Genomic DNA, 27,545 nt, shown 5'->3' with positions numbered 1-27,545 from the left:
AATATATGATAGTTACAGTTCTCTAAGATTTTCTTAATTAAAGTAGTTCAAAACAAGTAATTATTTTTGAGAAACAAACAGAAATATATTTTATTTTCAGATTGTAAGAACAAAACTGCTAATATTCCATAGCTTTCTGTATGCATCTGTGCCAGACTGCTTACTGAAATATACAGCCATTGAAAAAATTGGTCATTCTGAAAACAATTGTTCAAATTATTTTGCAGATTTGCATATATAAAAAACGTCACTTATGAAACCTATATTTCTATGTGAAGGTAAGATGGATGATTTTCTGAGTGTGCTCGGAACAGGGAGCTTTAATTATTGGCCTAATAAGTCTGGAATTTGTGGGCACATTTTCATCAGTGTGCTGATACTTTGTCCGACGCTATTTATTTTGCTGATTCAATGCCAATGTAATAAGGTTTTAGGCAACATGCACTTTAATGTTCAACATTCTTTCTAAACCCTATACAGTAATAATCTGAGTAAGAAGTCTGACAACACTAGGTTAAAGTCCAACATGTTCGTTTCAAACACTAGCTTTCGGAGCTCCGAAAGCTAGTGTTTGAAATGAACATGTCGGACTTTAACCTGGTGTTGTAAGACTTCTTACTGTGCTCACCCCAGTCCAACGCCGGCATCTCCACATTGTAATAATCTTATTCTGAAACAAATCACTTTTCACTAATAAGGAAAAGTAACTAAAAAAACAAGCAAGCTGTTCACTTCCAAGGATAGTATCTGGATTACACCAAATGGGATAATAGCTGCATAATCATAATCTTTAGAATAATCCGCACAGACAGTGACCCAAGCCGGAATCGAACTTGGGACCCTGACATACTCACTGCAATAAAACGGTAGCAGTGGTGCACTGTTCTCACCGTTTTAGTTTAAATGTGTCCCTAATAGAAATTATGAATTTCAATTACTTAGGAATTATGGCAATTATTAGGTGCTAAATGGGAACTCTTTGAATAAATCACGAAATATCATGCGGACTTTTATGTGGATGGGCACTTAAAACATGAAAATCTGAACATAAATAATTTAATAATAAATCCTGCTGCAAATACATTTTTTTCGAAATATGCATCTGCTATAATAATAATAATAATAACCATTTATTGTCACAAGTATGAAGTTATTGTGAAAAGCCAAAATGTGGTGACCACATTCTGGCGTCTGTTCAGGTAAGCTGGTACGGGAATTGAACCCGCGCTGCTGGCCTTGTTCTGCATCACAAACCAACTGTCTAGCCCATTGAGCTAAACCAGCCCTGTACATTGTTTCAACTATAGAGCTTTGTTACCGTTCAGGTAAATTCTAGTACAATTGATGCATTTTAAGGAATTTGATATTTAACTAATGCTGGACTAATAATACAGTAACAACATGAATAGTTTCACTTTTTATAATGTGCAGCAAATTATTTATCAGCACATAACTAAGGAAATAAGGAGTAAAAACTATAGTAGTGTGGTGATTATGTTCTGGTTAACAATCCAGAGGTTTGGACTAACTAATACAGAGAATGCAAAATAAACTCCCACCATGCAGTTGGGAGCACAAATTCAGTTTTTAAAAAGACAGTTAATATTAATAATCAAGCTGTCCAATTATCATTAAAAAATAATTAGTTAGGGCAGCACGGTGGCGCAGTGGGTTAGCCCTGCTGCCTCATGGTGCCATGGTCCCAGGTTCGATCCCGGCCCTGGGTCACTGTCCGTGTGGAGTTTGCACATTCTCCCCGTGTTTGCGTGGGTTTCGCCCCCACAACCAAAAGATGTGCAGGGTAGGTGGATTGGCCATGCTAAATTGTCCCTTAATTGGAAAAAGAATGAATTGGGTACTCTAAATTTACAAAAAAAAAAAAAAAATTAGTTCATTGATGTTCGTCACAGAACTAAGGACGGCATTCTCCGATTCCCCCAGATGTGTGTTTCTTAGTTGCACATCAGTCGCTGGCGAGTCTATCCTCCTGCCGCTTGTCAATGGGATTTCCCATTAAAACCACCCCAGGCCGCCGTGAAACCCACTGGTGGGGTGCACTGCCAGCCAGAAAAATGAATCCCGACAACCGAAGAATTCCGGCCTAAATCTGCCATCTTTACCAGGCCTGGCCTACACCAATGTGATTGACTCTTAACTACCTCTTTACTGGGACAGCAAACAATCAGTTGCATAGAACATACAGTGCAGAAGGAGGCCATTCGGCCCATCAAGTCTGCACCAACCCACTTAAGCCCTCACTTCAACCCTATCCCCTTCACCCAATAAACACTCCTAACCTTTTTTGGACACTAAGGGCAATTTAGCATGGCCAATCCACCTAACCTGCATATCTTTGGACTGTGGGAGGAAATCGGAGCACCCGGAGGAAACCCACGCAGACACAGGGAGAACATGCAGACCGTCCGCACAGACAGTGACCCAGCAGGGAATCGAACCTGGGACCCAGGCGCTGTGAAGCCACAGTGCTAACCATTATGCTACCGTGCTGCCCATGAAACCATTCTAAAGAACATTGGTTAAGTGGTGAGCCCACCATCACTTGTTCAGAGCAATCAGGGATGGATAATAAAGGTCGGTCTCATCAGCGCACCCACATTCTAACAATACATTAATATGGAATTGCGCTGAAAACTGAACTTAACTATTGGGTTATTAAGGATGTCATTTTTTTTGCCGAGGAATCAGTGGGTCCTGCCTCAATGTAAGCAAATATGTTTGCTCCTGATTAATCCGGCATCTGCAGCAACATTGTGCTGGTTTGTGTGTATTTATTCAGAGCTGGATTTGGATTGGTGATGTAAAGTGAAGTACAGCTAGAGAAGGGGGGGACCATTGATGCAGAAGTTTCACGTGATGCAATTTACAGACGGGCCTGTAAATGAACACATATCCAACCCAGTTATGTTCGGTGACATGCTGTTTAAACATGAAAATTGGGGGCCTCGGACCTCAGCAGCAATTCTTGCCAGGTACAAGTGTGTAAAGTACTCTACTCACTTTCAGCAAATACTGAGTGACCTAACCAGTGGTCCTCAAAGGAACCACTGCTGGTCACTTAAAAGATGAGCAAGAGAATCTTCAACTTTTATTTTTGAATGTTCTTCCTCAACCCACAACCTGACTTGCATGAGGACAGCTTTCCAGGCTTTGTCTATTCCCTCCAGCGTAACCTTTTCTGCTAACTGGCCGAGCATGAGGGGAAATCAATCTGCTGCATCCCGTCCTCCCAGAACCAGCAAGGAAACAGGGTAGCAGGGAAACCTATTTGGAACCTCCAACAATCCCGAACTGAGAAAACTTCAAAATTTCCAACACCAACCTTGTGAAGGTGGTGCGGCTGCTCCAAGACGTTTGTTTCATCATAAAATAACACTTTTCTTATAAACACAAGAGACATTACAATATATGTATAGTGTACATATATATCAAAATGTTTCACGCAATTAATTTTTCTTTAGAATGCAGTGACTGTTGTTATGTCAGCAAACACAGCCTATCAATTATATCCCCAAAACAACAGAGATATTTAGCTACTTAACCATTTTTTCTTTTGCTGGATTGACTTTGGGAGGAATTACCAGCTCTGTATCAAATAATGCCATGGGACCCTTAAATTTGCCTGAACAGGCAAATATGATATCAGGCAGGGTTTTGAATGTTTTTAAGGCTGTGTTGGATAGATTCGTAATTGAGAAGGGAGCAAAAGAGTATAAGGGGTAGACAGAAAAGTAGAGTTGAGGCCACAAGCAGATCAGCCATGATCTTATCAAATGACGGCGTAGGCTAGAAGTTAAATGGCCCACCCTGCTCCTAAATCTTATGTTCATCTTTCACTTGAAGCATCACTGTCAATACAGTACAGCTTTGAAGCACTTCCCTGGAGTGTCTGACCAGAGGACTCAAACTCACAATCTTCTTTTCACCCAGCAATAACAAATGTTATTAACTGAGCTAAACAGTTTAATTATTGATCAAAGGTGCATGGCTCATGTAACACTTGTAATACAAAGTGCTATTGGAGAGTTGATTTAAAGCAGACAGTATGTATTCAGTGCCTCTGAAACTGGGAACACTGCCACGTCTATCTCTTCGTGAGGAGAAAGCAATTTGGGCATGCTCAGTCCTCTGCTCTTCCAAAGATGATCTTAGCAATTCCCTCCTCTGAAAGCATCTGCCAGTCTCTTCTTCTCCTCGGATGTTAGTTCTGGCAATCATTCCAATTCCACCTCTCCTCTGTGAAGTTCTATTCATTCTCTCCTCAGGCATCGCATCTCTCCTCTCCTCCAAGCACCTGTAGCTTCGAAGTGGAGGAATAATCTGTGAAAATATTAATTTATGACTTTTAGCAGTTCATCAATGAAACTCTTTTCATACAAACTATATTAGATTTAAAATTATTTTCTATTTCAATAAATGGTTCAGATAAAAGGGACAATAACTATGAAAATCATTAAAAAATATACTTAGTCATTTACATCAAGCTAGTCTACCAGTGTTATCTGTAAAAAGTGAATTAAATGATTATATTTGGGTACTCATACGTGATCTTACCAGAGTCAAAGTGGATGGTTCACCTGCAGTTCCATCCCTTTTCCTGTTTGTTTTTAACTTAATGCTCTGCATCTCCGGTGATACTGGAAACTCCACTTCTTACCATCAACAGTCCTGGAATTTCAACACACTGATGATGATTGGCGACCCAATAAAGTTCACCTTTATTTAGCAAGCTCCCTTGCCAAATGTTTATTTTGTCCCTGGAGAACAGGGGCTGGATTCTCCGTTTCAGGGACTATGTCCCCACGTCGTCGTAAAAACTGTGGCCTTTTGCGCCAGAAAAACTGGTATGAAAAGGCCACATATTCATAACCCTGCAGGGGGCTAACAGAGACCTGTTGTAAATATAGCAGCTTTTGCAGCAGATACGGCCACGCACGTCCGGATCAGAGGCCGCACATACACATGGCGGCAACCTTCAGCGGCCGCGCCGTGCTCCATGGCAGAGTCAGGCGAGGCTCGACCTACCAAATAATGCCCCAGATCCGATCGGCTGCGCGCCCGACTCGGGCCGCCCGCCCAAAATTAGCCCGGTGCCGTATGAGGCCCCCACCTCCGCCCTCCAATCGGCCCACCCTCGACCATGGCGGCCGCGGACTGAGTCCGTAGCCGCCACGCTAGCATCCTGACCAGCAGGACCATGTTAGATCCATGCCGTCGGGACCTCGGCCTGTCGGGGGCGGAGAACGGCGTGGCGGGCCTCCAGCAATGGCCGCAGGTAGGGGACTTCCCGGGTACGCCGATTATCAGGTCCGGAGCATCGGGGAACCGGCGTCAGTCCCGATTCCAGGTGCGGAAATGGATTCACCACCCCAGCGCTGGATGCGATTTCTGCGTCGGGATGCAGAGAATCCATCCCTCGGTTCTTAGATTCCTGAAGCACCTAACACTAGAAAAGTTAATCAAACGTCAACAGATGCGGAAAGCTTCAGTAAATTATTGCAGTTCTGGGGATGGGGTTTGAGGTTGGGAGGAATGTCATCAAGAGAGGCTGGAACAATTTTCTGCAGGCATGGCCCAAGCAAAATGCTCTGTCCTGTTGACACCAAAGTAATAATAGCTTTTCTGGAAATGTGGCTGCAATGGCCAGCTCCCAGACAAAAAAACAAAGGGCTAAGAATTCACCGAGGCCCATTTTCAGGCTCTCGCTTGTTCCTGTTGAGGCAAGCAGTAAGCAAACTTTATTCTATCTCTTTACTTCCATGATTTCTGAATGTAACCCACTACAACCGATGCTGCTGTTTAGCTGCATGCACGGCAGGAGGGCCAAAAAGTGTGCAAGGCTAGCACATTTTCTAGCTAACCTCCAGCTCCACCTTTTAAAGGTACTCGATGTCCCTCTTAAAGGGAAGCTGCACTGAATCTAAGAGGTTGCAGCTGACCGTCACTGCTGCAACTGGAGAGAATGGAAATGAAGCACCACAGAGAGCTCAAGGCAGTTAACAAATGCGACACTGCGAACGAGATTCTTCAGTACCGCCCATTAGCTACGGGATTTGTGATTTGCGTTGGGCCAAAATCGGGATTTGCGTCGGGCAACATAACGGGTTTCTCGATGTCCCCAAAGAGCTTCCCGCCTCGGGCAGCCCTGCTCTTTCTAGGAAGCACTTGAGAACAAATAGGCAGCCTCATAAGAAAAACTGTGGTCAGAAAACCAGGGGCTCCCCTGAGTTATATAAATAAACAATCCAAATCTACTGTCATAGAATATGAACATAGAACATACAGTGAAAAAGGAGGTCATTCGGCCTATCACGTCTGCACCGACCCACTTAAGCCCTCACTTTCACCCTATCCCCGTATCCCAATAATCCCTCCTGACGTTTTTGGTCACTAAGGGCAATTTATCATGACCAATCCACCTAACCTTCACGTCTTTGAACTGTGGGAGGAAATCGGAGCACCAGGAGGAAACCCACGCAGATAAGGGGAGAACGTGCAGACTCCGCACGGACAGTGATCCAGTGGGGAATCAAACCTGGGACCCTGGCACTGTGAAGCCACAGTGCTATCCACTTGTGCTACCGTCCTGCCCTGTCAATCAAAAAGCTTTTAGCAGGTAAAGGTGTGTGAAATTGAATGTAAACAATGTAGTTCAAAGCTTTTCGTCTTCCAGGCTTACACTTTAAACTTCTAAACCTTAAACAGTCAATAAAATTGACTGTGAGAAAACCATTTCAAAGGTTTCCACCACCTTACTTCCATCTCAGACATTTAAACTTGGCATGCTGACAAATGTTTTAAAGAATTTAGGGGTACAGATGGTATTATTTTCAGTTTATTATGAGATATTTTTTCTGAAATGCTAACACGTTTTAAAGGGCTTTGGGGTACATAGAACATAGAACAGTACAGCACAGAACAGGCCCTTCGGCCCTCGATGTTGTGCCGAGCAATGATCACCCTACTCAAACCCACGTATCCACCCTATACCCGTAACCCAACAACCCCCCCTTAACCTTACTTTTTTTTAGGACACTATGGGCAATTTAGCATGGCCAATCCACCTAACCTGCACATCTTTGGACTGTGGGAGGAAACCGGAGCACCCGGAGGAAACCCACGCACACACGGGGAGGACGTGCAGACTCCGCACAGACAGTGACCCAGCCGGGAACCGAACCTGGGACCCTGGAGCTGTGAAGCATTTATGCTAACCACCATGCTACCGTGCTTCCCCAGATGAGAACACTTCCACTTTATTATGAGAACATTTTATTTTTTAGATACTGACTGATTGTTTAAGGATTTAAAGGCTAAATATAGAGAGAGCAACCAAATGTACCCCTGACCAGAGCACCTCCAGCCCAGCACAAGCCCCCCTGACCCCAGCTTTATGGAAGATCCCTCTTGTAGAGCTGACTGGTGTACAGGCATTGTTCGTCATTCGAGAAGATGTCAGACAGTGCGTGTCGCAGGAGGCTCCGTCTCAAAAAGGAGACAATGCGGCACCTGTGCCATGTCCTTGCGGATGGCACCCTGTGGAGGAGGAGGTTACTATTCCCTTGGCCATGAAGGTCAGTCACCTCAGCCCTGAACATTTATGCAATGGGTTCATTCCAGGGCTCGAGCGGGAACTTGTGTGGCATTTCCCAAGCCACAGCCCACAAGTGCATCTGTGAAGTCATGGTCCTATATGCCCAGGCAGCTGACTAGATTAACTTTGAGCTGGACCAAGCCCATCAAAATGCCCAGGCAACAGGATTCTCTGCCATCGCTAGGATGCCCCAGGCCCAGGGGGTAATAGATTAACAGGAAGGGGTTCCACTCCCTGGATGTTTAACCTGTGTGCGAGCACCGCCTACGTATCATGCACGTGTATGCATGCTTCCCAGGGAGTGTGCATGACAGCTTTATCCTGGGACACCAAAATTTCTAGCGTCTTTGAGAACCACCCAAGGATGAAGAGTTGGCTCTTGGGCCTGGTTTAGCTCACTGGACTAAATCGCTGGCTTTTAAAGCAAACCAAGCAGGCCAGCAGCACGGTTTGATTCCCATACCAGCCTCCCCGGACAGGCGCCAGAATATGGCGACTAGGGGCTTTTCACAGTGACTTCATTGAAGCCTACTCCTGACAATAAGCAATTTTCATTTCATTTAATTTCATATGGGGTACCCACTGAGGTCCTGGCTGATGACATCAGCGCAGAGGCCGGAGTCTGAGGTGGAGACCAGATATAACAAGGCCCATGCTGCCACCTATGCTGTCAATGAGGGGTGCACCGGACTGCTGAAAATGTAGTTCTGATGCCTGGGCCGCTCTGGTGGTGCACTGCAGTACACACCCCAGAGGACCTCCAGCTTTGTGGTGGTCTGCTGTGTCCTCCTCAACCTGGCACAGCAGCGGAGCAATGTGCTGGAGGAGGAGGGACATGTGGCCTCGTCTGAGAAGGGGCCAGATAAGGAGGGGCTGGAGTACGTGCCCGGGAGGAACTCCGGGAGCTGTAGAAGGATGGAGGACAGGTGGTGGCGAGGGTTCGGCATGACCAAAGGGGCAGGGAGATCCTCATCCTCGTGCGCTTCTCACAGGATGAGGCTTTGTCCGTCTGCTCCCCCTTTCCTCCGCCCCAACACCCCCCAAACATCCCTTCCCCCATTGACCACTTCAACTCCATTCCCCTTCCTCGCACCCATTTCCCCACTTCCGCCCCCACCCTCCCATTTCCCCCTTTTCTCAATCCCCCCAATACGCAAACCTCCCCCTGCAACCCCTCCCCATCACCCCAGGGTGATGGGCCTGTGTCGGGACAGTGATGATGACTCACTGTGAGCTCTGGTGTTCTTCAGTTTCTGCCAAAGTCTAACTCCTGTCTTTTTGCTGACAGCACACTCATACCCATTAACTGCATATGGTCTGTACTGAGAGTTCTTGCTGTAGGATCACTGGTCGGGGGGGGTGCTGGGGTTGGGGAGAGTGTTGGGCAGCTCACACTGAGGGCGGGGTTGCAGACAGGCTCGCTGTGAAGAATAATGTGACCGAGGCTGCACATGTATCAGGTGTAACACACTTTAATGATGAATATTCAAAACCCCCATTGTCCCTTGGTTCAGATGGTGGTGCACCCGCTACCCCTCCCCCTCCCCACCGTCCTCCAGAGATCCTCAATCAACTTCTGTGCTCTAATGCTATGTCGAGGTGTATCCCCACATCAGAAGAGGAGGCAGCCTGCTGCTTCTCGCGCCCTTGACGATCCTCCTCTGGAGAGGCTGGAACAGAAGAGCTCCGGAATAGGTTTTCCCAGGAGCTTGGCATCTGACTGGGACCCAGCTGTGTCCTGGAATCCAGCAGACCTCTGACTGCTGACTTCCTGGATGTTTCTGCCTCCACCTGGTGTGCTCATCAGATTGTGCCCGAGTAGCTTGTCCACTAAAATCACCCTGGGAGGTGTGTGCCTCTGCCCTGGTGGAGGGTGGGGATGACAGCTGTGATGCCTCTATAGTAGTCTCGTCGGAGCTGTCCTCCGAGGTGTTCCGTTGGGGGCAGGGCAATCTCAAGTGGCCCTGGCCCCATCAGATGACAATCCTGCGAGAGAATTGACATGTGGTCAGTGAGAGGGAAGGATCATTTTGTCTGACAACTCACTTGAGACAGGTTATCTGGCAGAACCCCCAAGGGAGTTGGAGGACAAGTAACAGGGTCACCAGGGATGGCAGGACTGTCATATGAGGAGAGATCGACTAGGTTAGGATTGTTCTCGCTGGTGTTCAGAAGAATGAGGGGCATCTCATAGAGACTGATAAAATTCGAACAGGACGAGACAGGGTAGATGCAGGGAAGATGTTCCCGATGGTGGGTGTGTCCAGAACCAGAGGTCACAGTCTGAGGATTCAGGGTAAACCATTTTGGACAGAGATGAGGAGACATTTCTTCACCCAAAGAGTGGTGAGCCTGTGCAATTCATTACAGGAAGTAGTTGATGCTAAAACATTGAATACATTCAAGAGGCGGCTAGATATAACACTTGGGGCAAATGGGATCAAAGGTTATAGGGAGAAAGCAGGATTAGGCTATTGAGTTGGATGATCAGCCATGGTCGTGATAAATGGTGGAGCAGGTTTGTAGGGCCAAAAGGCCTCCTTCTGCTCCTATTTTCTATGTATCTATGTATCGAGAAGGGGCAATAGATCCTCACCTCTGCGACGCAGGCCAGCCTCGCTGTTGATGACCTCTCTTTCCTCGGCCAACCCTGCGACTCCAGGGCCTGTTGCTCATGGGGGGTGAGGACACTGATGCCCGAACCCCGCCACTCATCTGAGCCCTTTCCCACCATTTGTGGGCCAATTTCTCCTGTGGGGACACAGAGTGGGCATTGTGAGCCGCATGCTTGATGCATTGAGGGTGGGGGGAGTCTATGGCAGGTGGTATGTGTGGGCACCGTTTCTGGGCCCGGAAGGTTTATGCCGATGGGTGCCAGGATGTGCTGGGGCACCAGCACGGTGATATGTTGTGGAGGGAGGGGGAAGGCATGGTTGCGAGGAACACATTGCCAATTTGTTGGGGGAGTGGGGATTCAGAGGTCAGGAGACTGGCATGCCGGACTGACGCCAGGGGGCCAGTGTTAATTTTACCCTTGCGGCCTGGTGGAGGTCGTTGGCCTCCTTCCAACATTGTATGCCGGTCCTCCTGGTCCCACTGCCCAAACCAACGGCCACTACCACTGACTCCCAGGCGGCCTTGGCGACCAGTTGCTGGTCCTCCAACCCTCTTGAGGAACAGGGGGCGGGATTCGCTGGTCCTGAGGTTAAGTGTTGACAGCGTCGTAAACGGCGTCACATTTTACGACGGTGTCAATAGGCCCCCACGAGCAGCGATCCTGAGCCCTATAGGGAGCCAGCATGGCATTAGAGCGACTCACGCAGCTCCAGCTGCCGATACCAGCATCAAACGGGCGTTGCGGGTCTGCGCATGCGCGCTGCGGCTGGCGCAAATTCACGCATGCATGCTGCGACCGACACGAACCCGCGCATGCGCGCTAGGTTCCTTCTCCGCCAGCCCTGACGCAACATGGCGTAGAGCTACAGGGGTCTGCGCGGAGTAAAAGAGGCCCCCACCAGGAGAAGCCAGCCCGCCGATCGGTAAGCCCCGATCGTGGGCCAGCCCCCCCCCCCCCCCGGGGTCGGATCCCCCCTCCCCCCACCAGGCCAATCCCCGCAGGATGGACGCCGAGGTCCAGCCGGGTAGGACCACATGTGAACGACTCGCCGCTGGGACTCGGGCTATCTCAGCGGCCACTCTGCCCACCCCACGCGGAGAATCGCCAAGAGGGCTGCATAGAGCGCCCCCCGACCGGCGCAGCGCCAATGCCAATTCTCTGTTCACCGGAGAATCGGCAGACCGGCGTCGCGTGAATCGGGCCCGGCCCAGCGATTCTCCGACCCGACCCCGGGGTCAGAGAATCCTGCCCAGGATTTCTCTTATCGCCTCCCCAGCGTCCAGCAGCCTGAAGAGGTCGGTGTCCCTGAAGCGTGGAGCATGTCTATGTGGTACCATGGTCATGTGCTGCCTGGGAGTGCTTATGATCAGCTCCCCCTTTGTTAGTGGGGAGCTGCCGGGCATGGTTCCGGTTAATCAGCTGGCAGGACAACCTATTCCGATGTGAAGCTTGTGGGGGATCATTTTTGGCACTCAGTTCCGTTAAACACGGGTCGCGGTCTTGATGGCTCGGTCGTCAGTAAGCACCCGGGAAGTCACACACAATATGTCACTTTGAAATTTTCCCGTTAAATTGCGTCCTATATTTCTAAAACTGCCATGAGGTCAGCTGGAATGGCTGGTTGACATCATGGCAGGATCTCTTGTCACGTTCCAGTGTTCAAGCCACAAGCCCAGCATAGGCACTTTCTTGCGCAGGTCGACAGCTGGGTTACACCGTAAATGGCTGAAAGCCAGGCTCGTTCCATTTACAGCCTTCAGGTAGTGCCAACATCAGGGACGCAAAGGAGTCCAGTTTTGTGGCCAACGAGTTTGAATCACATTTGTAATGACCAATATTTGAACAAGTGTGCCATCTCGTGTGCCTGTTGTCAGTTGTATTACTTGTTGGAACGCTGCAGGACAATGGAATACTCAACTTGGAAAGGGGCGAGGGTCTAGTTATAAAATAACAAATGGCAAAATAAATCTTATCCTGGCGGATTTTGAACTGGCACAGATGGCTGTCAAACAAAACTGTGTGATTGGGACCATTTTATCGTGCAAGTAGTGGAAGTGAGGTTATAGAAGAGGGTAGAGAGCAGAAAATAATCACAAGATCTGAAGCATTTTTTGTCTTTCAGAATTGCCCAAACTATACTGGTTAAATTAATTCACGTAAGCGCCGTATAATTTTTTAACTATTCGAATGCTTATGCCCTTTTATCGACAGTTTATCCATAAGAAAAACATCTGCAGACAGTTTAAGAGGCTTTTTTTTTTCTAATCGCAACATTCGTACATCTCAAGAGGCTAAAGCTGTACAAGAGAGCTTCCATTTATTTTCCTGTATCCACAGCTGTGCTCACAGACCCATCTGGCCACACAGCAACTAATCTTAACAGGATGTAATAAACAAGTGACACACACAACTGCAAAAGCTCCATCTGGTGAGGCCAGTGGACAGTAGAACTGTTTGAAATAACCACTGCTATTCCTAGCTGCATTAATACGGTCATATCCAACATTTGCTTCTGGGGAGGCTTTCTAAGATTATTATTGCCTAGTGTAAACTTTAATACCAACTGTTGACATTTTTTGATGGCAGGATGATAAAAACTTTAGTATGGATGGTAATACATTTTTGTGCAATTATTACCCTATAAAAACTGTGTATTACTGCTGGGTTGCTGCTTTTATCAACTTAAAGAACATTTTTATAAAACCAAAATTAAACCACCATCTCTTAGGGAGTCTTAGGATTCTGCTAACCTTTTTATCTTTGGTGAAATAATCTATTCACCTCAATATACAACCGGCTGCCTCAACAGCCCCAGAAGAGAATATTAAATCTTGCGCCAAACGCAGTAAATTGTGGGCAAATACATGGACAAAAGGCATTTATAACAGCGAGATGGTCTGGAGGAACTCTTTGACCTGTAATATTTCTGCCAGGAGCTGCCCTGACACCATAAGAAATGTGGAACGCTGACTGAAGTGACTATCTTTCTCCTTTGGTCATGTGATTTTTTTTATTTGTAGAACTTCCTGCTGAGATATTTATCTCCGCCAAGGATCTAGTTAATTGGATTCTTTGTCGAGGCAACAATTCGAGGCCTGGATTAAAGTGTCACCTCAAAGAAAAAAGGGGGCAGTTGTCAAATGTGCCTCGTGGAACCAGATTCAGAGGGCTAGATATTCAACTTGCCATCCAGGTTGTGAAACAGCTGCTCGTTAGAGAACTGTCCTATTTCACCGGAACTGCCCGATTTCACAGGCCGTCTTTGTAACGGACAGCTGATCTACGCCAGTTTCATGCCTCAGTGACAAGTTGATAATCTACCTCTTGGCCTCTAAAAACGTACAGATCCGATAATGGTAAATTCATTTGATGATGAACAGGAACTGTTCACCATTCCTTGCCAAATCCTAACAAAAGCAGACTAAAGAATGGAAAGCGTGCAAATTCCTAAGCTCAAAAGAGCCAGTGGAAGGTCCAAAGAAGCAGCTTCATTTTTCCAACAAAAGCTTCCTGAATGGGATCTTTTATAATCCGAATTACCATAGATCTAGTGCCAAATCAGTTAGTGTAATGACTCCATTCCACTACCATAACAGGCCGTGGCTATAATGTGGACTGGCGACATGTTGTACAGAAGCAGCCATAACTTCCAGAGAAATGCTGTTGCAGGCCCAAGTGGAGTTTCTGCTGCAAGTCCGGCAAAGTTTTGTGGATGTAGATGGTGTTAGCAAGGCTGCATTTATATTGCTCAACCCTAGTTGTCCTGAGAAGGTGGGGTGGACAACTGGATCTCTGCTATCTTTGTGGTGATGGTCTTCCCACAGGAGTGAAGGGCAAGGAATTACAGGATATTGACCTAGGAAATACGTGCCCAAGTCAGAATGGGGTGGGACTTCAAGATAACTGAATTCCCACACATTGTTGTTCTTCTCATTTTGGTGATTAAGTCTTGGAGGAAGGAAAGGTGCTGTGGAAGTGAGGTTGGTGAGATGCTGCCGCAGTGCATCACTGATGAACAATATGGAGCTTAATAGCATGTCCACCATCAAGTGAATGGTCTTAGATGATGTGGAGTTTCTTGAGTGTTTCTACACTTGCAATTATCCATGTCAGTAATGAGTATTCCACCACACTCATGATCTGGACATTGTAAATGATGGAGGCTTTGAGTCAGGTGAGCCATTCTTCATAAGTTATTTTGTCTTCTGCTGAGCTCTTGTAGTTACAATGCTGATACAGTATGTTCCTGATCAATGGTGATCCCCAAGGTCTTGATCATGAGAGCCCTTTGAAGGTTAGGGGAGAGTTTGGGCTTTCACTTGGAGATAATTACTGCCTGCAATTTACCTAGCACAAGTGTTACATTTTACTCATCAGCGAATGTTGTCCAAATTCTGCTGGTATGAGCTTCATCAATATCATCATCTATCTTTCAGAGCGGTTAATCAATCATGTATGTCCTATGTTTTTCATGTATGGAACAATCTGCCTTGACAATATGCAGAACAATACTTTTCACTGTACGTCGGTACACGTGACAATAAATCTAAATCTAATCAATCAATACACTTTTACTGGTCTGGGAGAAATTTGCAGTGATGCAATTGCTTATAGAATAGAATAGAAGAATAGAAAATGCATAAACAAAATTAAAAAGAGAGAATTACATCAGCAATATCACAACAGTGCAGTGCCAATATCACAGCCAAAAAATACAAGAGAAGGAAAACAAGAGAAAGAATCTTAGGTCTTCATGCTCATTCCCTAACATATCCAATGGACAGAAATGTGGCAATGCCTTCCAAAATGTCTCCTGCATCAGGCGTTGGTGGTATATTAGGAATGGAGATGAGGCAAAATGTGGAATTGATCTCCAATCCCAGGTAGAGACAGTTGATTGAAAGACACTTGGCTAACTTTGAAATCCTGCTATTCCTCTGCCCTGGACAAGGAGACTGCCCACTTTTGCTGACCCAGTCTGGCCTTGTAGAGGTATTATAGCCTCAAAAGACTCCAGTTCATTGGAGTTTAGATGAGTGAGAGGGGATCTCATTGAAACCTATAAAATTCTAACAGGATTAGACGGGGTAATTTCAGAAAGAATGCTCCCCATGGTAGGGGAGTCCAGAACTAGGGGTCATAGTTTGAGGATAAGCGGTAAATCTTTTAGGACTGAGGTGAGAATTTTTTTCACCCAGAGGCTGATGAATCTGTGGAACTCATTACCACAGAAAGTAGTTCAGCCCAAAACATTCTGTAATTTCAAGAAGAAATTAGATCTAGCTCTTGGGGCTAAAGGGAAAGGCGGGATCAGGGTATTGAACTTAATGAACAGGCATGATCATAATGAATGGCGGAGCAGGCTCTAAGGGCAAAATGGCCTCCTCCTGCTTCTGTTTTCTTCATATTTTTCTACCTATGTAACGTCTCCAGCACAGTGATGCTCAACTCCCAGGCCATATGGTCACAGGTCCAATGCCAACCGAAGAACCAATCTGCAGAAGTCAGCAGGGTGGAGGATGACCAATGAACTGGACACCCGCGAGCGATATAACCGTTCTGAACCAGGCCATTACAGAGCAACCAAAGCTGTTCTGGAGGCTTCATCTCCCTCTTCACATCGAGGCCTCTCTTCATCTGCCGTCATCTTGAAAATGCTGAAAATAAAAAGGTTTGTACAAAGCTGACTCCTGGCTGTAAAAGGAAGGCCTTTAAGACGTGTTTCCTGAGGAGCTACTCCGTTGATATCCTCGGGCTGCAATGATCAGCCTCTTATAATCATACCCTATTACTTTTGAATTAGTTATGACTGCAGAGGGTTTCCTTTGATTCCCATTCCCCCGTTAATCTCAATTTTACAAGGGTTCCTTGGTGCTACACTCATCAAATGTTACTCTGATTTTGAGGGCAGCCACACTCACCTCATGAAACACGACAACTGGGGCCAAAAGACATATGCCTAGCAATTCCTAGTTTATAAACTCACACGTAGGCCACATCACTAACTAATAATCATCTGGTGTTTTAAAAATATACGGGATTGAAACAGATTTTATCAGGAATAACAGAGCATTCCCCGAAATAAGTAATTGCTTTAATTGAACATTTTTTATAATAGGTTGAGATAGTGTTACTGGTACAAAGCAATGATCATGTCTGAACATCACTTTTGGCTATGGAAAAATCTAACCAATCAAAATCAATGGGTAAATAACATTAGGCCAGGCAGCATGAAAGGTTTTGAAATGATTGTACATAACCAAAGTGGAAGAGAGCAACCTGAATATATTGAGGGACTGGTATCATAGACTCTCGATATTTTTTCACAAGAAAGGATTGGTGCTGCTGGGGATCAAGACCACCTGGGGCCAGAGCCTGCTCTTGCAGCAGGGCTGATGAATTGTTTCCCTAAGATGTTTAGATGCTGTTTTCTACCTTTTAGCAGAATCCTAAGAAATGCAGAAACATTTCCGCTGTTGGCTATGCTCTACAACAATAGCAAAGACCATTCAGCAGTCAGTTTAGCTCACTGAGCTAAATCGCTGGCTTTGAAATCAGACCAAGGCAGGCCACAGCACGGTTCGATTTCCGTACCAGCCTCCCCGGACAGGCGCCGGAATGTGGCGACTAGGGGCGTTTCACAGTAACTTCATTGAAGCCTACTCGTGACAATAAGCGATTTTCATTTCATTTCAGTTATCATTGTTAAAGCCCAGGCTATAGGGTGGCCTAGCAACCAGTTACTGCGTTTGGAATTTTTAAAAACAAACACAAGCAAATCACAATTAGAATATTGATTGCACCTTGACAAATTGCTGAAAGTTGCAATGTGAAAACAACAGCCAGGAAATAACTTTCTCGCTAATGACAGAGTAAAAGAAGATCTGTAAATTAGCCTATGACAAAGGAAGGTAAGGCTTGTAGCATACCTCATCCTGAGAGGGTAAATTGTTAAAGATTTCCCTGCAATAAGGCAACGACTTTGCTTCAGCTATGTGCTGTATAATAGATCATTTAAGGTTTGTAATAATCTTGTCTTGACAAAATAATGTGACACTACATTCTTTTAAAAAATGCTTGCATCATCAGTGTAGAATAAATTGCACCTGGTAGAATCAGTAGCTGCAGTGATGGTGCTTTTTGTTTTAAGATTGCTCAGTGTAGTGGAGAAATGTGTAATTGTTTTTACAGCACTGAACAGAAAAGGTTAAAGACCTTAAACCACGCAACCGGTTAAAACAAATTGGAGCCCTACCACCATAAGATTTACAGTCAGTTTTAATCTTTGACCTTCTCTATTGCTCATGTTATTTGAGATGTATGAGTTAATTATTTTGGTAGGTAATGGGCGTCATACTCCAAAATGGAGACTAAGTGTTCGTGCCATTGTGAACGCCGTAGCATTTCACGATGGTGCGAAACGGGCGCGGGGACGACTGATTCTGGCCCCCACAGGAGGCCAGCACGGCGCTGGAGCGGTTCACGCTGCTCCAGCCTCCCTTCCAGGTGCCAAATCGGTGCCACGCCAACCCGTGCATGCGCGGGGGACTTCTTCAGCGCGCCGGCCCCTACGCAACATGGCGTGGGGGTTCAGGGGCCGGCTCTGCAACAAAGTAGGCCGGGAGGGTCGGGGGGGGGGGAAGTGAGGCCGGTTCGCCAATCGGTGGGCTCCGACAGCGTGCCAGACCCCATCAGAGGCTCCCCCTGGGGACGAAGCCCCCCTCTCCCCCCACAGGCTGCCCCCCGACCCTTTGCGCAGAGTTCCCGCCGACAGCGAAAAGGGGTGAACGGCGCCGGCGGGACTCTGCCGTTTCCGTGCGGCCCATCCGGGCAGGAGAATCGGCGGCCCGGCCGTGGACAGCGGCCTGCGACCGGCGCCAAGCCAAACGCGCCGGTGCAAATGGCGCCGATTCTTTGCACCTTGGAGAATCGTGCGCTGGCATCGGGGCGGCGTGGCTCGGTTGCGGCGATTCTCCGGCCCAGCACGGGGCTCAGAGAACCATGCCCAATATGTTTACTTTGTTATTCAGCGTTTTTCCCCTCCTTATGCAAACCTCCACCCCGCCCGGTGGGTCCTGAGAGATGGACGTAATGTTACGTGAAAGGGATTCCCTCCAGGATCTCGTCTGCTTCAACCTGTTTGCAATTTTGCTGGTTTGGGCAGGGTCTTGGAAGGGGAAACCAGTCCTTGCTGCAGTTAAGGCTCTTGACCTATCACTCACGCGCCCCCCACCACCACCAAGACCCCAGTCACCCCACCTCGCAAACCCGTAGGCCTTCTCTACCCTCCCCAGCCGCCCCACTTGACACCTGCCACGTATTTTCCTCTGGATCCTGGCACTTTGGGCGCGATTCTCCCAACGGGAGACTGAGTGCCGACGCCGGAGTGAAACCCGGAGTGTTTCACTCCGGCGTCGGAGGCCGCTCCTCGCACCCTATTCTCCCCCCCCCCGGGGCTAGGAGCGGTGGTGCGTGAATCCCGAACGGCCGGCCTTGAGGCTTGCGTCAAAGCGGCACGCCGGGAATGACGCGGCCGGCGGCGCCGAAGTGACGTCAGCCGCACATGCACAGGTTGGCCGGCTCCAATCCGCGCATGCGCGGTTGCCGTCTTCCCCTCCGCTGCCCCCGCAAGACATGGCGGCTTAATCTTGCGGGGCGGCGGAGGGAAAAGAGAAAAGAGTGCGTCGTTTACAGACGCCGGCCCGATGATCGGTGGGCACTGATCGCAGGCCAGACATCTGCTGAGCACGCCCGTGGTGCTCGATCCTCCCTCCGCCCCCCCACAGGCCCCATACCACCTGTCGCGCGCTGTTCACACCGGCAGCGACCAGGTGTGGTTGGCGCCGGCGTGAACCGGTCGGGTTCGGCATATCCGGGCCGGAGAATCGCAGGTCGCCGTGAGAAACGGCGACCGGCGATTCTCCGAGCGGCGTGTCGAAAAACGCGACACGCCATTTTTGGGGTGGGTGGGAGAATCGCGGGGGGGTGCCAGGGCGGCGTGGCGTGATTCGCCTGGCCGTCCCGCGATTCTCCCATCCGGCGTGGGGAGCGGAGAATCGCGCCCTTTGTTCCAGGCAGCTAGCTGCAGTGCCTCTTTTGACCACTGCAGTGCTGTTCCTGGAATGACTGGAGTAATGCCGTCTTCAGTATTCTTTTGGATCGAGGATGTCATGCTTTCATTCTGGTGCGCAGGGTTCTGAGATGGTTGCTAACTCCAATGCAGTCTATGCAGACTGCCACATGCAGGGCAGGTCGTGCATGGAGGGTTGGGTAGATGAGTTGTTGGGAGGTATGTGCGCTCTGACACCTCGACTTCACTCCTGGTGAAGTCTTTCGATGTGTTCAGTGCCTTCCTGAATGAACCGTGACCACTTTGGTAGGTCGCTAGCCAAGGGCTCCCATGAGTCGAAGGGAATGTCTGGTCTCTTCAGGGATGCATTGAAAACGTCACTGAAACGTTTCTGTTGTCCTCCTGGCTATCTCCTACCTGAAGCAAGTTCTATGTAGAGAAATCAATGAGGGAATCTGGTCTCAGACATATGAACAATGTATCCTGCCAGAAGAGCCAGCCTTGAGTGATCAGCGCTTCAAGGCTCGGCTTTGGACCACCTTCCTTGCCTGTGGATTTGGAGGATCTTTCAAGGTACCACCTCCCCAACATTTGAAACAAGGGGCTGGTTTAGCTAAGGGGCTGGTTTAGCTCACAGGGCTAATCGCTGGCTTTTAAAGCAGACCAAGCAGGCCAGCAGCACGGTTTGATTCCCGTACCAGCCTCCCCGGACAGGCGCCGGAATGTGGCGACTAGGGGCTTTTCACAGTAACTTCATTGAAGTCTACTCGTGACAATAAGCGATTTTCATTTTTTTGAAGCATGGAGATCACTGCTGTCTGGTAAACCATGACTTTAGTTTTGCGTTTGAGATCCTGGTCCTCAACTTCACGTTTCCTCAGTCAGTTGAAGGCCGAGCAGGCACATTGGCGGCGAAATGTCGGTCTTTGCCAAGGGCTGGCTTCACAAGATAAGGAAAATTGTCCGTTTTCTCTGGGATCTCACTGTTGTATGTGTGTTGCGTTGTACTTTCTTTCCTAATTTCTATCTGGTAGTGATTCGACATGATAAGTGGCGGGTCTATTAAAAATCTTCAGATGTCTTTCAAATTCATACGTGATTACTTCAACATCACTCATGAAATACTGTTTCCCATTTTTCTGTCATAATTTTACAGTTGTCTGCATTAAATTACAACTGTCACTGATTTACATATTTCACATATTTCATCTGATCCACTTTGTACCATCCTTTTTTTCCTTTGATCATTTACAGTGTCACCCTGTCAGTCGGGCACCAGGTGGCAGTGCCAAGGTGCCAGCTGGGCAGTGGCAAGGTGCCCACGTTCCAGAGGGCCAGGGTGCCACCCTGCACTTACCCTGACCACCCAGGGGTTTCCGATGGCCCGGGTGACCCCTGATGCCATTCCGCCTGGTCCACATTTGTGTGGAACAGCACTGATCGGCGCCTGCCGGCAGCCTCCCTGGGGAGGCCGATGGATCCCGGATGAGTAGGTACTTCCTGGTGCGGTGTTTGGTCACACCCATTTAGGGCAGAGTTCTGACTCCAACGTCTCACGGGACTTTGGTGAATTCTGTGAGGCGCGGAGCCTGTCAGGGGGCTGAAACCAAAGAGAAAATGCAGGAAAATATCAGGAGGTCTGGCAGCATCTGGAGGGAGAGAAAAGAGCTGACGTTTTGAGTCCAGATGACCCTTTGTCAAAGCTCAGGGGGCTCGCTGGAGGGCTCTCCCAGGATTCTCCGACCACGTTGTGCACTAGCTTGAGCGCAATGCTGCCGGAGAATCGTGCCTAATATACGGAAGCTGACAAAATTTGCACGTTTACATCAAGATTTTTAAATGTGACTGCTGGACAACAGAATAGGTAAAACAAAATGAAATTCAATTACTTTATGTTTTATGTACTTTAAACATAAAACACAGATCTTTGCAAAGAACTAAGTGACACTAGACCTCAAGACTGTGAGTCTGAAAGAGTTACAAAGTCCAGCGTCAAAAAACATTTATTTCTCCCTATATCACCATTAAAATAATTTATTATGCTTAACTTGCACCATATGTTGTGTAGTAATGTAATAGTGAAGTAACAGCTGGACTCCAAATGATTTCACAGCTAAGAAAGCAGTCAGCTGGAGGTGGAGGCCAAGGGTCCCAACCGGTTTTTGTTACTCTCCAGTATTTGGAATGAAATCTGCACACATACAACACGAAAATTCAGGTTGAGAGATAGCCAAAAGTCACACGTCAGAACAACGAATGCCAGAGAAGAGGTGGTGGCTCAGTGGTATTGTCACTGGGCTAGAAATCCAAGGACCTGGGCTCAAATCCCACCACAGCAGATTTGAAACCAACAAAAGCATCTAATCCAATCCAGCCAATTAGCAGCCCATCAGTCTACCCTCAAAGTGATGGAAGGCATTATTGACAATGCTATCAAGCGACCTTTACTCATCAATAAACTGCTTCTCAATGCTCAGTTTGAGTTCCATCAGGACCACTTGGTTCCAGACCTCCATCACACACTTGGTTGACACATGGACAGAACAGCTGACTCACTATGCTCGGCACGATCATATTTAAATGCGCCTTTAGGTCCCTGTGAGGCCGCATTCTCCTGGCTGCACCATCGAGGCCTCACTCAGTTGCAGATTAATATTGGTTTCTACAAACAGGGACCAGGCATGATGATCATGCTGGGGGCTCAGCGGCCATTGGATCCCCCCGGGTGGTCGGGAACAGGACCTCTCCAACCCCATAGCAGGGTATGCTCCTCGTGTGTGTGTGTGTCTGTGGGGAGGGGTGAATAATGCCCTGATGCCCAAAAGGATAGATGGGTATGGGCAGGGTCATCTTCATGCCTGGGTGATGGGAGGGGTTACTCACATTAGCTTTTAGTAATGGAGGGAGAGGTTTCCCCTTGGGGTCGAGGGTTGGGGGTGTTGCCCATGTCTGCAGGGGGTCACATTGCCCATTGGTGAGGGGTGTTGGGACCCTCAACCTCAATTTGAGACTGGGGCACCCTTTCAAAATAGCGCCCTGATCTCTCAGGAGCCAGTCTTGCTGCCGGGTTTAGTTCCGAACTGTGGGATTTACCAATGAGAAACTCTCCAAGCTCTAAAAAATGATTTATGTGTGGGTGAATGCTGGTCTGGATCTTACCAAAAAAGCCAGCACAAATCATCCTGCCAAACTTGCCCAAAATGATACTTCGGGCTGGATTCTTCCATCCCGTGCACCACAAGATCACCAAGGGCGGGAAGTGGACCATGTAAAGGTCCATTGACCTCGGGCGGGGATTTCTAGTTGCCAGAGAATCCCGCTCTTTGTCACTTTTTGGGTGAATCGCGCCCTGTGACTACAGAAGCAGTTGAGAGGCTGGGGATTTCTTGGTGAAAAACGCACCTCCCGACTCCCCAAAGGTATTCCAAAATTTACAAGGCAAAAGCCAGAAGTGCGATGGAATGCTTTTCACTTGCCTGGATGACTGCAGGTGCAACACCTCTCAAGAAGCTCGACACCATCCAGGACAAGGCAGCTCACTTGATTGGCAACCCATCCACCGCCTTAAAAAGTAACTATTCCCACCACCCCACGCACTGTGTACTATCTAAAAGGTACACTACAGCAACTCTCCAGGTTTCTTCCATAGCACCTTCCAGACCAGCCTCTTGTGGAGTCTGCACATTCTCCCCGTGTCTACATGGGTTTCCTCCGGGTGCTCCGGTTTCCTCCCACAAGTCCCGAAAGACATGCTTGTTAGGTGAACTGGACATTCTGAATTCTCACTCAGTGTACACAAACAGGCGCTGGAGTGTGACGACTAGGGGATTTTCTCAGTAACTTCACTGCAGTGTTGATGTAAGCCTACTTGTGACACTAATAAAGATTATTATTATTACTGATTAGAACAAGGGCAGAAGGTACCAGTACCTGCATGCTCTCCTGCAAGTCACTATTCTAATTTGGAATTATATTGCTGTTCTTTCATAGTTCCAATATATAACAGCATCCAAATATAAAAGCATCATGCTTTTATCAAAATTATATTTAATTCAATTATTCATTTATCTAGCCATGATGGTACCATATTAAAACTCGAACCAGGGGATAAAAGCTATGCTTTGAAAATAGTGGGGTTTTTCTTCGTATTAATTTCAGAGGAAAGTAGAAACAGTGAATTAAGAAATCAAAATAATAACATTATGTACTGTGCATTTAACTGCGAGACACAACTTGAATAGCTTTATCATCAGATAAACTTTTTTAAGTCTGTCTCACAGAATAGACAAGCAACAGCCTGACATAGTCATACTCATGGAATCATACCTTACGGACAATATCCCAGACACCACTATCAGCAGTACTGGGTAGGTCCTCTCTCACCGGCAAGACAGACTCAGCAGAGGTGGCGGCACAGAGGTACACAGTCAGGAGAGAGTTTCCCTTGGAGTCCTCAACATCGACTCTACCATCACCACCAAGTCAGGGGATCAGCCCTGGTTCAATGAAGAGTGCAGGAGAGCATGCCAGGAGCAACACCAGGCATACCGAAAAGTGAGGTGTCAACTGGTGAAACTACAACACAGACTACTTGTGTGCCAAACAACATTAGCAGCAGGTAATAGACAGAGCTGAGCGATTCCACAACAAACGCATCAGATCTAAGCTCTGCAGTCCTCCCACATCCAGCCGTGAATTGGTGGTGGATAATTAAACAGCTCACTGGAGCACGAGGCTAAACTGGAGTCAATGAGAATCAGGGAGCAAACTCTCCGCTGGCTGGAGTCATACCTGGCACAAAGGAAGATTGTTGTGGTGGTAGGAGGTCAATCATCTCAGCTCCAGGACATTACTGCAAGAGTTCCTCAGGGTGGTGTCCGAGACCCGATCATCTTCAGCTGCTTCATCAATTACCTCCCTTCCATCATAAGAGAAGTAGGGATGTTCTCAGGTGACTGCACACTGCTCAGCACCATTCGCAACTCCTCATAAAATGAAGTTGTCCATGTCCAAATGCAGCAAGACCTGGACAATATCCAGGCTTGGGCTGACAAGTGGCAATTACAATTGCAACATAGTAGTCCCCAGCAATGACCATCTCCTACAAGAGATGATCTAACCATCGCCCCATGACATTCAATGGCATTTCCATCGCTGAATCCCCCACAATCAACATCCTGGGGGTTACCATTGATCAGAAACTGAACTGGACTAGCCATATTAATACTGTGGCTACTAGGGCAGGTCAAAGGCTAGGAATCCTACGGTGAGTAACTCACCTCCTGGCCCCCCAAAGCTTGTCCACCATCTACAAGGCACAAGTGAGGAGTGTAATGGGATACTCTGTACTTGCCTGGCTGAGTGCAGCTCCAACAACACTCAAGAAGCTCGACAACATCCTGGACAAAGTAGCCCTCTTGATTGCTACCTGTTCCACAAACATTCAATCCCTCCACCACCGAAGAACAGTGGCAGCTGTGTGTACCATCTACAAGATGCATTGCAGTAACTCGCCAAGGTTCCTTAGGCAGCACCTTCCAAACCCACAACATTACCATCTGGACAGACAAGAGCAGCAGATACCTGGGCAGGTTCCCTTCCAAGTCATTCACAACCCCGACTTGGAAATATATCATTGTTCCTTCACTCTTGGTGGGTCAAAATCCTGGCACTCACTCCCTAACAGCACTGTGGGTATACCTATACAAAATGGACTACAGTGGTTCAAGAAGGCAGCTCACCACCACCTTCTGAAGGGCAACTAGGGATGGGCAATAAATGCTGGACTAGCCAGCGACGCCCACATCCCGTAAATTATTTTTTAAAAAGATGCAGAAGGTGTATTTTACTTTACCTGGAGTTTGTTTCATAGAATATTTTGAATTTGATTCCCACTGAATACAATCAGATAGCCTTCTGCTTAGTTTTGCTTTTACATTACAGACCATTGAAGACTTATGATAATTTCTAGTTTTAAGTGCAGTACTGCATAAATATTTAGTTCCTAACATTCCACATAGATTCTGAAATGTCACAAACAATATCTCAAAGAAATTATCAATATTCAGTGCATCTCTCTTTAGGGAAAGATAGCTGACAGCCACTGAAGGTTATCAAACAACTGCACACACCCTTATTCCTGGTGCTGTTTTCTTAGCTTCTGCTTTCAATCTTGTTGCTTTTAAAACTGATTTGGTTTTCTTATAATCTTGTTTTCCTAAGGGTAATAAAACAATTGTTAGTGAAATGCACCATTTACATATGAAAAGGACTTTGTAAGTATTTTTAAACACTACTCATGATGAGAATTTATTGTCAAATTAAACCCAAATCACTGCACGAAATTCCACATTAAAAACTTAAATACTTCTGTATTAAACTTATCAATGATGCCTCTATAATATTTGCATACTAGGGTCTAAAAAGATGTTTATTTTATTTCAAATTGACTTCCCAAAGCCTGTCCATCATCTACAAGTCAGGTGTGTGATGCAATGCTCTCCACCTGTCTGGATGAGTGCAGCTTTAACAACATCCGAAAGCTCAACACCATCCAGGCTAAAGCAGCCTACCTAATTGGCAACCCTTCCAACATCTTAAATGCTCATCCCCTCCATCACTGGTGCAGTGGCATCTGTGCGTATCATCTACAGGAAGAACTACAGCAACTCACAAAGGCACCTTTCCAAACCCTCAATCTCTACCACCAAGATGTGGAGATGCCGGCGTTGGACTGGGGTGAGCACAGTAAGAAGTCTTACAACGCCAGGTTAAAGTCCAACAGGTTTGTTTCAAACACGAGCTTTCGGAGCACGGCTCCTTCTTCAGGCTCCTTCTTCATTCACCTGAAGAAGGAGCCGTGCTCCGAAAGCTCGTGTTTGAAACAAACCTGTTGGACTTTAACCTGGTGTTGTAAGACTTCTTACTGTGCTCTACCACCAAGGGCAGCAGATTCATGGAAATACCAGCACCTGCAAGCTCCTTTCTTAGCCACATGCCATCCACTATATTGCCCATCCTCACAGTTGCTGTGTCAAAATCCTGGAACTCTCTTCCTAACACCACCGTGGGTGGACCTACAGAGGTTCAAGAAAGGTGGCTCACCACCAATTTTGCAAAATTATTAGGGATGGGCAATAAATAACAGCCTTGCCTGTGATGCTCACATCCATGGACAAATAAAAATATGTTTATGGAATTAGAAGACCTCCACAGCTCTAAAATAACAATATCACTTCTCAAATTTGATATCATGAAATACGATTTGAAGATATGTTTCACTTCCCCCACACTATAATCGACGTGGAAATTGTGAAAATGATGTTCTTTGAGCCACATCTAAGATGAAGTAGTGGAAGAAATATTCAAACTTTTCATTCTTGAACCAGATTCCTCTGCCCCGACCCCAATGGTTTCCCAATGGAGTTTGCAAGGAACGAACACCTTTTTTAAGTTGCCTCCTTTCCGTGACTGCTAGTAACTGTAACACTCACTTGTCTGTATGGTCAGGGAAGAGGATTTTCTTTTTGCTCAGCTCTTGCTAATCCTAAATCCTGTCCATGTTTTTCTTTATTTATTTCATAGATGTGCCTGGATAGCTCAGCATTTATTGCCCATCCCTAATTGTCCTCCGGAGGTGGTGGTGAGCTGCCTTCATGAACCTCTGCAGTCCGTGCAGTGTAGGCACACCTACAATGCTGTTGGAGAGGGAGTTCCAGGATTTTGACATGGCAACAATGAAGGAATGGTGATACAGTTCCAAGTCAGGATGATGAGTGGTTTGGAGTGGAACTTGCAGGTGGTAGTGTTCCTTATACATCCGCTGCCTTGGTCTTTCTAAGTGGTAGAGCATTAGGTGTAAGTTGGCAGTCCAGAATTAGATATAATGTTGTATAAACACTACAGAGTCAAAATAGACATTAGGAAATTAGGTTGAGATCAGTGTGCAGTTCCCCTTCAACTGGCAGCCAAATGGGGTTTAGTGATTACCCACAGAGTGATGCACTCACTCGTTTTGATGGAATGCCATACCAGAGACAGGAGTAAAACGCAAAATCCAAAATTATTTTTGAAAGGGAAATGAAAAACTATTTGAAATAGAAATAAATGTAAAGAGTATGAGGAAGGGGAGGGGGGTGGGACTGACTCTCGCCGAGATCTTGCATAGACAGAATAAGCTGACTGGCCTCTTGTTCTGTAAAATGCCATTAAGTCTAGAATTAAAATGCACAATTTATTTATCATAC

The 27,545-nt window shown here is 47.0% G+C and overlaps 1 protein-coding gene across 11 annotated transcripts in view; it reads right to left on the bottom strand.

Moving 5' to 3' along the window:
• triqk (triple QxxK/R motif containing) overlaps positions 1-27,545 on the bottom strand; it is a 135,180-nt gene that overhangs the window by 2,233 nt on the left and 105,402 nt on the right. For 9 of the 11 annotated variants that reach the window (XM_038809051.1, XM_038809045.1, XM_038809050.1 and 6 more), the window contains 2 exons: positions 25,431-25,516; positions 3,935-4,338 (listed from right to left, as the gene is read on the bottom strand). In XM_038809051.1, the coding sequence (XP_038664979.1) occupies positions 3,982-4,338; positions 25,431-25,516 (443 nt within the window). In that variant the 3' untranslated portion in view covers positions 3,935-3,981. Of the gene's footprint in view, positions 1-3,934; positions 4,339-4,572; positions 4,687-25,430; positions 25,517-27,545 lie in introns of those variants that run through there. The other 2 variants (XM_038809053.1, XM_038809054.1) reach the window with 2 other exon arrangements.

This window comes from Scyliorhinus canicula, chromosome 10, assembly GCF_902713615.1.
Source record: "Scyliorhinus canicula chromosome 10, sScyCan1.1, whole genome shotgun sequence".
NCBI lineage: Eukaryota > Metazoa > Chordata > Chondrichthyes > Carcharhiniformes > Scyliorhinidae > Scyliorhinus > Scyliorhinus canicula.
The sequence above is the reverse complement of the archived record's forward strand: the minus strand, read 5'-3'. Positions and strand labels throughout refer to the sequence as shown.